The sequence below is a fragment of the Fundulus heteroclitus genome, chromosome 10 (genome assembly GCF_011125445.2).
Source record: "Fundulus heteroclitus isolate FHET01 chromosome 10, MU-UCD_Fhet_4.1, whole genome shotgun sequence".
Classification (NCBI taxonomy): domain Eukaryota; kingdom Metazoa; phylum Chordata; class Actinopteri; order Cyprinodontiformes; family Fundulidae; genus Fundulus; species Fundulus heteroclitus.
The window spans coordinates 12,008,147-12,021,248 of NC_046370.1; the positions used below are offsets into that span (position 1 = coordinate 12,008,147).

At 41.6% G+C, this 13,102-nt stretch overlaps 1 protein-coding gene across 9 annotated transcripts in view; it reads left to right on the plus strand.

Moving 5' to 3' along the window:
• Positions 1-13,102, plus strand: part of ctbp2l (C-terminal binding protein 2, like) — a 155,388-nt gene that overhangs the window by 80,828 nt on the left and 61,458 nt on the right. For 4 of the 9 annotated variants that reach the window (XM_012862792.2, XM_021316517.2, XM_021316518.2 and 1 more), the window contains exon 1: positions 5,470-7,264. The exons of 3 other annotated variants lie outside the window; for them this stretch is intronic. In XM_012862792.2, the coding sequence (XP_012718246.2) occupies positions 5,485-7,264 (1,780 nt within the window). In that variant the 5' untranslated portion in view covers positions 5,470-5,484. Of the gene's footprint in view, positions 1-5,066; positions 5,150-5,469; positions 7,265-11,672; positions 11,728-13,102 lie in introns of those variants that run through there. 2 more of the 9 variants (XM_012862798.3, XM_012862797.3) reach the window with 2 other exon arrangements.

Below are 13,102 nucleotides of genomic sequence, written 5' to 3' on the forward strand. Positions count from 1 at the left end.
AATGGTGTAGAAACGGGCACACAGAGACTCAGACCTGCAAGGATAGAGCTGAGAAATTACTGCAGGGAAACTGTTACATCTCTAATGAAAGGAAACATTCATCCAATAACTGGAAGAGTCTGCAGAGAAAACAAAATCAGTCTGTTCCTTTTTGTTTTACCCGCTTCTGTAATTCAAATGTTTAATTATTCCACAGAAATGTTACTGTGTTTGTTCATACATCATTTTTACTAGGGCTGCATGTTATCGGGAGCACACGACATTGCAATATTTTTCGTGATTTGTTTCATTTAATGACATTTAATTCAGTTTTTCTTTCCAACATCATGATGTCGGCAACTCTGTGAGGTTTTGCATGTTGATCAGGTGCCTGTTGTTATGTGTGGACTTAAATGGACATCGAAAGTCCACCCAGATGGCCAATATATTACTGGTATAGTTCAACTGCATACCACCCAAAATGTTTTAGACTCCATAAATGCCACTCCGTCCTGTGTAATTACTCTATTATCCACAGTGGTATGCAATTACAGTTCAATATGTTACACAGCCCTAATTATATATTGTATAGATTCTGTAGAGACCAGTCAAGTTCTTCCTTAATAACGTAGCCATTCATGTCTTCATGAACCTTGATGTCTAATGCCGGCATACTTTACACCACTGTATCTAAAGTTTTGCATTGCATTTGACGTTTTAAGGCTTGGACGCAGCTGCCAGCCAATGAAATCCATTCAGGTTACCTCTCTTCATGCTGTTCTTGAACTAACCTATAGGTCACTAGAAGTTTGGAGTTCTGCAGCCATTGACTATCTGCTGACTCTGCTGTGTGATTTTAGTTGTTCTAATTAGGGATGCAAACAAACAGTCAACTGTCTGTCTGTCAATTAATTGTCAAATAATGGTTTATTAGATTAATGTTCGTTCCGTCTGATTAACTGATAACGTCCGCTTAGACAGACCTTCTTTAAGTGTTTTAGTGTAGCTGCCATTGAGAAGAGAGCGAAGCCAGACCATGATAGTTGTAAGAGAAATAATCATGGTGGATGCATGCCAGAACAGGAACACGAAACAGTCCAAATGGAGTCTGTTGTGGGATTTAATTTACATTGTTTAAAGATAACAAGGATTCAAAAGGCACTCTATGCGGGTCTATCTTTAAATATAAACACTAAACTAGCTCTTTAAGTTGTCTCCTAAATTGAGCCGTTCAACCGTGCTGCATGGCGGAGCAACGTCAACTTTTTAACCAAATAATCCTATGTGCTTGGACGGTGAGGATGTGATGAAAGAAAAGAGGAGGGCATTACATAGAAAATTTGTGACATAATAGAAAAAGACTTGATGGCAATAGCACGGTTGAGGGTTAGGGGTTTCCTGAGGATTACAAGTGTTAAGTGTTCTAGTCAGTAACCTAATACCTTCCTGTTTTGTTATATTTTATAAATAACTTTAATGATGTGTGTGAAAACCACAATTTATTTTTTTTAGAATACAGGTGTGTCAATAAATTGTTAAAATAAATAAATCTGCTGTTTTCTTAAATTTAGCATATTTAAAAAAAATGTAGCCCCATGTAACAACCCTCTTGATACAAGAGAACACTCAGGTTTTAAAGAAAATGGCTGCATTACAATTAATCACTAGTCGATTGGCAAGATCGATCAACTTTAGATTAACTCATTAATCGATAACTTGCATCCTTAATCCTGATCATTGTCTGTCTGAGTTGCTGTCGTTTCCACTCATCCTTTTTGTTGTTTTACCACTTACTCATCCTAAATATTTGGTAGCATGGAAATTATACAACTGTACTTGCTGCACAGGTGGCATCCTATTGGATCCAGCAGTGGAATTCACTGAGAGATCCACTCTTCTAGGGTTTTGATTCTATTTGCCTCTGGCTCTGAAAGTGATCACAATAGCTGATTTCAAGCATTTGGATAGTTTATCAAATACCTTTGGGAATATAGTGTAAGGTTGGCATAAACAAATATTATTTTCAACCCTTCTTGCCTTGAGCAAGTTTTATTATTTTAGGATCTTGGCTAGAATTGCTAAAAAGGCAGTGTGCAATCTGTTTGCACTAAATATCACTGACAAGGAAAAAGATCAGACCAGCTGATTTCTCTCTATGTATGTTTGAATAACTTATAGTACTCCTTAAGGAGAAGTTTTAACAGTCCTAAAGACTTGTATATCTTAAGCTTAACCAGAATGCACTTGATATCCTTTTAGGCTCTCTGAGTAAAAATGCTTCAAAGGGGAAAAAAATAAGCTATTTGGGGTTCACAGCCCAGTTGGATTGATCCAGCCATATCCCCTTCCTTTGGTTCCTTCTCCTATCTTTATACCTTATTATACAATTATAGAGTCCTTCCTTCTTTCGAAACCGTTCCAATAACTCTTGTCACCTCAAGTAAACATTGCCAGGTACCACTCAATGATACCATGCAGATAAGCAATGTTTGCACATCTGGTTTGTTTGGTATGTAGCAGAAAAGTTCACAAAGTTCATGCTCTGAGAGTGAAATAAGTCCATGCTGTAATGTCATTAATGCAACATTTTTTAAATAAACCCGAGGCCTGAATCGGTCTTTTGAAAAAAAAAAAAAAGAGAATTTGCACTGATAGTCTATGTAAATGTAGTTTATCAAAAAGTAGTTTTCTTCCATGTCTGTGTGTAAAGTTACATGTGTTGTCACCTTACACATCATAACAACCTTTAATTGCCTTTTTGTTTTATGTCTCATTTGCATTAATTTCCTTGTTACCTGTCAGGCTTCTATACTTGCTGAATCATTGGTTCCAGCTGACTGTTATGTTATTCTTGGTACGATCAATGCTGCTAGGTTAACACTTATCATAGAAAGGTTTTACGGTTCTGCTCTGGTCCTTGGTTTTCCTTAGTAACCTACAGGAACAGGCAGATTCATATAGTTTTATACCATGAATAGCCATAGCTTAGGTGATAAACTGGTTATGCTTACTGTTTTGACCTTTTACTCTTTAGAGCACTCTGATACTAGATCTTGTAAAATTGTATGAAAATCAAATTAAACAATTGTAACTACACAGCAAAAAAGGGCCCGTGAACCTAAAAGCTATTAGAAAATGTTAGTCTGAAAAAGTTTTTTAATTTTCAGTTTCATAAAAAAGAATAAATTATTTATTTAGAAATGTCTTTACAAATGGAAAGGCAACCAAAGTGCTGTACAGGTTAATAACAAATAAAAGATAAAATAACAAAATAAGAATAAGCCTTGAGCAAAATACAAAAAAAACATGTTTGACAATATAAGCACACTAAAATCTTTTTTTCTTGCTGAAGAAGGAACAAAAACTGCAGCTCTGCCAAAGGGCTGATTAAGCAGACCTAAAAATGTGTGGGTTTTATATTATAAACAGTTTTATTTGAATTCTAACAAACAAATTTATACTTTTAGATCTATAATATAATGAAAGCAACCTAAGGTCTCTGTAATCTCTGTAAGTGTTACATAGAGGCTAACACCGAGTTGTTAAACTCTCAGTGGTGATAACGTCACACGTTTTCAATATGCAAAACCAATTTTTATCCAAAACTAAATTCATAACATCAATCGCAACATAAAAACTAGGTTCCTAAGAAACTGACTTCAAAGTTAAAAAAAAACTCACTTCAAAACTGTATTTCATTGATAAAGAAGAATACATACTCCCCCCCCCCCCCCCCCCCCCCCCCACCCTTTTGTTTATTTTTGTACAGCAGCTAGTCTAACACAGTCAGAGCTGTTGGCTTTGTTTTTACCTCCGGACTAGACATTACTTATATTCTTCAATTCTTGTCTTAAGCATTTAAATGTTTTTTTAAAGGGCTGAACGCAACAAATTTAAAATTTGCAAATGTTATGCTGGTATTTCTTCATTTAAAATTAGACAAATTTAGGTTGGCAATTTTATATACATTGAGTTTTTCTAACTTTGGATCTATGATGTCATAACATAAATTAGGTTTCATGTTAATTACTGCAATTGGTGCTGCTTGTGCCCCATTTCCTTCCACACTTTTTCCTACCACCCAACTTTCCATAATACGCTTACATACAGCACTCGGTTCTTACTTCTTATCAATAACCTTTCGTCGACTTGCCTCTCTGTTGAGGATTATAAAGACTATATATTTGACAACTGTCAAATCAGCAGTCACTATCATGTTTGTATTGGACATATCACAATGCCTTTTTGACATTTATTTGTTGGTATCATGTATTTGTTTTTGTTTTCTGAGAACCTTATTTTTCTCTAAAATTAAAATAAACACTTGAACTGTTTTGCTATGTGTGTTTGAATCTATAAAATAAAATAGTTAAACTTTATTAAATTGAATTACTACAATAAATACAACTTTTTTCACATTATATTTAATTGATCTATACCTGTACACAGTAAGAGATTATATCAGGAATCATCCAAATCCTTAACTGAACAACCAGACTATCCAGGGTCGGGACAGACACTGACTGTTATGGAAACTTTGTAAACATGCATTTTCTGTATATATATTTGCCCAGTAGAGGAGGCTGTGCATCCTTGTTGATTGAAGTGTGGAACTTGTCCTGGTTTTCTTCTAACAGTCATCAGATTAAATGTAAGCCTCGGAAATACTTGTGGGAGTGGACTTTGTTGCATATCCCTCCCCATCTCTCTGGGGATATGCAGCATGCCCCCCAACCCCACCCCCCTGTCGCTTTCTGTCTCTTGGGTGAGATCCAGTCATACCCGCAGGGAAATGGGCTGCAGGCGCGCAGAGAGGTGATCAGCAAACCCACAAACTGTTTAGTTTTACACTCCCTGAACACATCCCCCGGCCTCTGCAATCTGACGGCCCCATACGCTATCTAGACCGAGTGATGTCACAGGAGCAGTGGATTTAAGCAGGTTTTAGTTTGACGCTAATCCCCTTGTGGCAAGTGCAGTAAATGAGAGGACAGTCCCTGCCAATAGCATGCATCAGCCTCCGTTGGATTAGTACATCTCGTCCCCTCCTCCAGTCTGTTGTCATTGTCCAGCATGTGTTTTTACCCCCAATTTCTTACCCTCGGTCTTAGTGTGGGATGCCCAGCACAATCATGATCCCAGCAGAATGGAGTAGAGCCTCACTCTGAAGGTGTGTTATTTCTCTGGCTGTACGTCTGTGTGTGTGTTCCTTTTTTTTGTCTTTATCATGTTGTATGTCTCTCCCCATGGATTTCTAATGTTTCCAGGGATGAATTATTTAGACAGGCTGCCAGCAGGGAGCTACATGATAGCTGTGACTTAAGAGTGAGGGGAGGGAGGGGTGTACAGCTGCACATCAGGTAAGAGGGTACCTCCTGCCTCACCTGTCCTTCTCTCCTCCCCACTTCTCCCTTATGATTGGGGGTCAGTGTAACTGGAGAGTCGAAACCCAATACTGGGCTCTATTTTCCGCTTTTGTGGCTATCCTCGTTATTGTCTTTACTGATGCCTGACTCAAACGAGCAGTCGCTTTTCGGTGGTTCTCTGGGCCAGCGGGTTTCTGCGTGGAGCGAGGACCAGAACGGCGGGGCAACAAGTCGCTGTTTCTACTGTGGTACCGTAGCGGGGCGAAGGAATTCTCTCCCACTGGGGTGTAAGGATAGCACGGCTGATTTTCTTCATCATCTAGACCTGGCTGACAAACGGGATCAAAGCCTGCATGGACAGCAGCTCCTGAGAAAGGGCTCTGTTCCTGATTTGGGCAATAACCTCTACCTCAGACGAGCCATGGCAGGCCGGGCTTCGGCACCAGCTCAGGATTACTACCTGGCTAATGCTTCCTTTTCTGGTCAACCACCTGAAGAGTCTGGGTTTTACAGGGATAACCAGCACTCGCTCACCAGATCAGCATCGCATTATGGAGGGGTGAGGCCTGCGTGGGATCAAGGACAGGCAAGGGCCACACCTTCTGTACTGGGCTCTGGTTCTGTATCTACATCTCTGCCTCCTCCTCCTCCTCTTCCTCCTCCCCCACCACCTCCTCCCCCTCCTCTTCATGAGCTGAGCCGTTTGTACCGGGAAGCTCTGGGATCTAAGATGATCCCAGACGTCCAGCGCATTGGTGGCAACTCTTTTACTCCAGCCGGTTTCTACGGGGTCCAGCCCCCTCTTCACGTTTACGCCACTGACCTGCCGTCTCTCCCTCCACATCAGGTTTATAATAGCATCGCCAGCTTGCCACTGGAACCTCGCCAGTCAACTGTCACCGGTTCATTGGTGGACCCAGCCTCTCAAGTGATGGACGGAGCTCTACAACGGGCCTATGGAGCTGTAGCCTCCCAGAGGCTGCCTTATGACCCAAGCTATGATCCCAGCTCAGTCATGATGGCTGCCACAGCTGGGATGCCTTCCAGCATGCCTCCGGTCCATCCCAGTGCTACAGACCCCAAGAAGATGGTAGACCCTACCTTCCTGGCGTTCTTACGAGCTGAAGGCTTGGCTGAGAGCACTATCACTCTGCTGCTGCAGCATGGCTTTGATTCCACGGCCACACTGACAATGATGGAGGACCACGATATCCGTTCTGTGGCCCCAAACTTGGCCCAGGCCCGTGTTTTGTCCCGCTTGGTGCTGGGATGTAAGACAGGCAGTGCTGGAACACGTACCCGGTCCAACAGCTTCAGCCATCGCAATGACCTCTATATGCAGCCACAGGGGTTGACGATGGACCCTAATCTGATGCAGCAACCCCCCACCACCATTCAGACCATATCCCCACGGATGGGAGAGTTTCTCGGCCGCAGACCAAGCAGTGCCCCCTCTCAGCATCTCCTCGAGACCACCACCTATCCCGGGTCGAGGCAAGTGGCAACTGGTGCTTTCCCAGTTAGCCCTGGAGGATACAACAACGCAGTGCCTCAGGGGAGACCGCTTTCTATGTACAACTCCCATACTGGTCTCGCCATGTCCGCTCACGGACAGCAACCCCCACCGGCACCTGGCACTCCCGGAACCGCACCCAAAACCTTCTCTGGCTCTTACTCCCCCATGGAGCTGATGAAGAGAGCCCCGAACCTTCCCCCGGCTTCACCCGTCGCGGCAGCAAGCCCCCTCCACAGCCCACAGCTTCTCCGGAAAGGGATCAGTGCCGCTCCCGAGAACACCATCGTTCCTGCAAATTCCAACACCACTCTCCAAGGGCAAAACGTCAGCAACAACAAGCTGGTCGGACGTCGCACTGGTCCACCTGTGATTGTCTCAACAATGAACACCGCGCCAGACACAAGTAATGTCAAGCCTCGCTTTTTCTTTACTGCCTAAAACCTCATGCTTTGATATCCAAATCAACATTGTGTACTTGATAATAATAATTTCCACCCTTTGATTCTGCTCTGCATACGATAACTTATTAGTATGCAAAATTGTAGTCACACTGACATTGTTTTTTAAAAGGAGAAGACGCATGTAAGATGTCGCTGACAAGTTAAGCTGCTTTACTCTGAGAGGTTTCCTTTTCCAAATTATGCAACTATTTATACATGTATTGCACCAGAGTTGTGTCATTTGCCAGAGGGGATTGTGTCTCATCACCAAGTTGAAACATTTCAAACAAGCAGCACTCAGTTTTTCTTTGGTTGCTTGTTTTTAATTAAGTTGCTGGTCAGATTATCTGTGCTTTCGTGTTTGTTTTTGCAGGGTTTCGGGGAATTGTTTAATGATATAGCCAGTATAATGGAGAGCGCTCTCCAAATACATTAAAATATGGGGTGGTGTTCAACAGCCGTCCATTTAAATGTACTTCTGCACTCAGACCGTGTGAGAAAGGTGTCAGAAAATACACAGCTTGTTTTTTGTATGTAAAAAGGGTTGTCGTCATTCTATTTTACGTCGTACTCTCACCTAATCTGGAGCTTAACAGCTACAAATCCAATTACACTAATTGGATGTATGTTTGTGTTGACTGTAATAGGTAACTGGTTTTTGTAGCTTCAACTGTTTCTGCAGTGCAACACAACCCAAAGGTATTTTCTTTCTCTCTTTGCCTCATTCAAGACTAAACTCAAACACTTGTTTCATAAGAAATATATTGTAGCATTTTTTTAAAAATGAATGAACTACTTTGTTGTTTTTATTTTTCAATCAATCTCGAGTCACAAATGTTTTCTTTGATCAATTATTCTAATTATTCAAGTAATCTAAATAACTAATATCCTGCTTAACCAAATCCTCCAACAAAAGCAGTTTTATTCTAGTTCAGTATTTTTGTATGTCTGCAGGGCTGCTTGGTGGCACAGTTGGTAGCGCTGTTGCCTTACCGCAGAAATGTCTTGGTTTAGAATCCAGGCCTGGGGTCTTGTTGGAGTTTGCATGTTCTTCCTGTGCATTCGTGGGCTCTCTCCGGGTACTCCGGCTTGCTCCCATAATCCAAAACCACGACTGTTAGGTTAACTATTTACTTAAACTTGCGCTGTACATGAATGTTAGCCCCATGTTTTTCTGTGTTGCCCTCTAATGGACTGGTGACTTGTCCAGGGTGTACCCTGCTGATAACCCAATGGCCGCTGGAGATAGGGACCAGCTCCCCCCCCCCCCCCCACACACACACACACACACACATCCACCATATCTACCAGTTTAGATATATTCATGGCATATCTAAATTATTTTGATATTCTTTTGTGTCCTTCTCCTTACTAATACCTTTCAACATGGAGTTTTGATACTTTAATAGCTTATGGAGTGGGACGGGACTCCCATGAGCTGCTCCTCCAGCATGGCACTGCTGGGGTTTGTGTCCAAACCTTTGTTTATTGTTGCCTAACTTGGAAGTACCCCAATGTTTTGGACCACTTCCACCTTTAAAACCTGGGAAACCCTTTATTCGCCCTTTATCCACCGTGGTTGTTTTGAAATTGTAGCTCAGAAGGAACTGACAAATGATCGGAGACAAACTTGACTCACACAGCAATTCAGAGAAGAACATTGTTTTGAAAGATTAATCTACAAGAGTAAACGTTTTGATAAACACCTTCATGTCAACTGGTCATTACAGATTGTGTCATCGATTGCCCTGATCTTTGTCTTGATGTGGCATTTAGAAATAATTGACAATGAACAGCAGTCATGACACTTATAAATAATTATTTTTGACGGTCACATATGTATGCTTTTAAACAATTACCGTACTTGTAGAAGTAGTGGTATTTTGATCTAGAAGATTCAATTTTTAATAACCAGTTTTCTAGCGCAAAGTTGTTTAGAAATATTTTCAATCTGTAAAGTGAAGTTTGTGTTTTCAAACCACACTTTGGGATAGTTTTTTTTTTTTTTTTATCCCCAAATATCCAAATCTTAACTATGACAAACGATCTTTCCTGCTAATAAAAGCTGGTAATGTTGTTTTTAGCCTTGTAACGTCACATCTTCCTCCCCTGCTAATTGGCCTGCGGTCTGCTGCACTCGTTACAAAGTAATGACTTTTATGAAGTGGCCTTCCTTCAAGTGTTGTCAAAGAAATAAGACGGAGATCCAGAAAACGGAGGAGGAGCTGTGGGGGTGGCAGGTCCTCAACTTGGAGCTTCGTGGAAGATATCCGTTTCAGGATATCAGGGGTCGGTCACCACTACCCGCAGCACTCTTACCATAGCCGGCATCATTTGCATGTAACTGTAACATTTGTTGCTGCTCCAACTTCATCTGATAACGGGCAGCTCTCGCTGCTGATCGGAAAGCATATTTCTTAATTGTGTGTTGCTAGGCAACTTAGATTTCAGTGCTAATCAGAGATGGATAATCTTTGTATTTAAGGAAAGAGGAAATGTCAGGAGCTGCATGGGGTTTTGCACGTTCTTTTCCAGTTGCAACCTTTCTTTTTTACATTAAAGGACGAACGTAGAGTGAAAGTAATGACATGCTGCAGGGCACTTAATGAAACATTATGTTTACTCCCCTTCCCCCTCCTTCTAGTGTGCCGCGCATGTAAAAATTACTTTTCATGTTCGTGTGAAGGCTCTGTCACATCTGAGAAGGGCTTTTTCTACAACAAAGGATGTTTTATGGTCATCACAGATAAAGGTGCTTTGCAATACATCTAAGTATCACTGAAAGGTAAATTCATTTCAGTAAAAAAGTTTAATTAATGTAGATGTATTATTCACATAGCAATATATTTCTAGTTGTTGATAATCATGGCTTACAGCTAATGGACACCCAGATTCAGTTTCTATTAAAAGTCTAACTAAGAAACAGCAGCCTATTGAAAACCTGTCCGTGCACTGCATAATATAGGCCCTTGACACTTATTTGGGGCTCTTTTAGCCTGATTTGCTGCATCATTGTGGTTTGGAATGGATAGCATCAGACTGTGGCCCTAACCCCTAACCCTCATCAGTTGGGTTGCTTTTATAAACAGCCTGCAGCTCATCTGCATTGTTGGGTCTATTATCGCTCATTTTCATCTTGAACAGTTTGTTGGCCATTAAAGTAAAGTGATGCCGTGGTCATTGATACCTTTGGGCTTGTGGGCAGGTGCCACGTCCTGCTGGAAAATGAAATCAGCATCACTAGAGAGAAGCATGAAGTGCTCTAAAATGTACTGATGGACGGCTGCTTTGACTTTTGGACTTGATAAAACACAGTGGGCCAGCTCCAGCTGATAACGAGGCTCCCCAAATCATCTAACAGAGGAAACTTCACAGTACCTAGAGCTACTTGGAGTCGCTCTCTCCTCACTCTTCGTCTGGTCTCTTGAGATCTAGATTTCCAAATGAAATGCAAAGCTTTTTTTTTATCTGAAGAGAGCATGTTGGACCACTAAACAGTCTTTATTCTCCTTAGCTCTGGTAAGACTCTTCCAACATTGTCTCTGGTTCATCAGTGGCTTAACACAAGGATCATTGTAGCCCAATTCTTGAAAACTTATGTCGGCTCTGCTTCACCACATACTTTTTCGCTTCCACTCAACTTCTCATTAAAAATCCTAGATACAGAAGAGCTAGCCTCTTTAGCGATAATCTTTTGTTAAGATTTTTTCTTTGAATAGAACAACAATAAAAGTAAAAAATAATAAATAAAAACGAAGGGTCAGGAGACGCAAGACTTGGTTGCCGCTATAGTATACAGTACCTTAACTTATGAACGGAAATATGTTTTTCTGTCTGATTTTTACTGTTATCATACAAAGCTATGAGGAAAGTCAAACTATTTTAGGAATTCAAAGCTTAGCAATCTTTTTGAAGAGTCTGACTTCCAGACCGTAATGGTTCAATGGACAGTACGAACATATGGAGGCAAAATGTATAGAGATGAAAGATGAGTGTGAGAAAGCCGACGATATTCTGATGACAATATTCTGATATTTAAAGATGTATTGAGATCCACCTGCATATTTGTAAATAGTATGCAAACTAATATGCTTTCAGCCAACTAATAGCTGAAGTTAATTTAATAATCTTGGATCCAACTGTTAATTTTCTAAAAATGAATAAATAATGATAAAAAAGATTCACTTTTAATCAATTCTGACTCTTAGAATAGACCTCAGGTGGGAGGGCCCATGTCTGTGCTCCTTTCTCCACTGGACGCTGCATTGGTTGGCTAAAGCCGTAAGCAGTGGCTAATTGTGGCTTTAAACAGTGGAGTCTAGCTTAGCTGCACCAGTTCCCTTCCACCTAAAGCAGAGAGAGCGCCTTGCAGCCCTCAGATTGGCCATGGAGTTGTCCGTCAGTGGCGTCCCACAGAGCAGCGCAGGTGGGTAAACCCTGGCTTCAGCGTCACGTGAAGCAAAGTAGTCCCCCCCACTAGAGAGAGACGTGATTGGCTTGTAGTCTTTTATCGTGTGTGTGTGTGTGTGTGTGTGTGTGCGCTCAGTAGATTAGGTAAAGGTAGATGCTTTGCACGTGGTTTTCCCTGCGGGGATAATCTGTGGAACATCTTCAGATGTGCTTTTCTGGGCTTGAGAATTAGAAGGCGGTGTAGGGACGCTGGAGTTTGTGGGAAGAGCTTGTTGGACGCAACGTTTCACCTGAACCTCCCCCCTTTCGGTGTTGTTTTTGTGCTCCACTTTCTGAGACCCCAATGCTGTGAATCAGTTTTTCTGATTGGGGATCTGATACGTTGCAGCTGACAGTTATGTAATCTCCCAGCACATTTTTCCTGTTGGGGCCTGGATGGGAGTTTAATTTTCTTCCCTGTGTTTGGAAGGACATTTACAAGGATGCATGCCTAATGTGCTTTCATGTGTTCTCTGCTTAATGGCTTTAAGGTGTCTGGATGTTGGTGTGGGGGTTTTTTTGTACACAAACTCATCTTAAAGGGAAACAAATGAATATCCCATGATACCGCCGAGGCTTCACACTTTCACTCTGAGCATTGCAGTTTTTTTTATGTGTAGCCATTCTAGTTTTAGTAGGAATGGGGCTCGAATTAGACGTTTCTACTGCTTGTGAAGCTACCACCTCTGACTTTAATGCAAAAGTTCAGAGGGAGTAAAAAAATAAGACAGCTGAATGAATTCAGGCTGCGGAGGTCCCTCTTTCAACAGCATGAAGTGTTCATCGTCGTGGTCGGATTTGAAGGAGCTGAAGCCAGGACATAAGGGATAAGACTTTGTGTTTCCTCGAGCTGTCTGACTCGCACCCTGTAATGTAAATATAAACTGCTGTCAGCTATGACTGGGGATACGACTGCTATGGGTAAAGGTGCCCAGTGAAAGCTAAAAACTCGACTTTACTTAGGCTATGTTCACATGGCAGGCAAGTGCGACCCAAATCGGATACGTATCGGATACTTTTGAAAGCGCCGATAGCCTGAACGCCCATGTCGCATTTTATCCAAATTTTACATCACTGTCGTGGCTCCCACTACACATTCACACAGACTTCCCTGTGTGAATGTGTTTGCTCCAAAAACGGCCATTGTTAATAGCTGTGCTGCTTTCTGTTTACCGTTGTTCGTCTTGTTATGATGTGGTCTTAATTTTGTTGGCTCCTCCTGGTCAACAGCTTCATGCTAACACAGAGATGCTGGTATCTGCTTGAACATTTTCTTTTTTTTTAATGAGGTTTTATTGAACACTTCGAGTAACACTTACACCCGCCATTACTTCTGTAAACACCGAGCTACT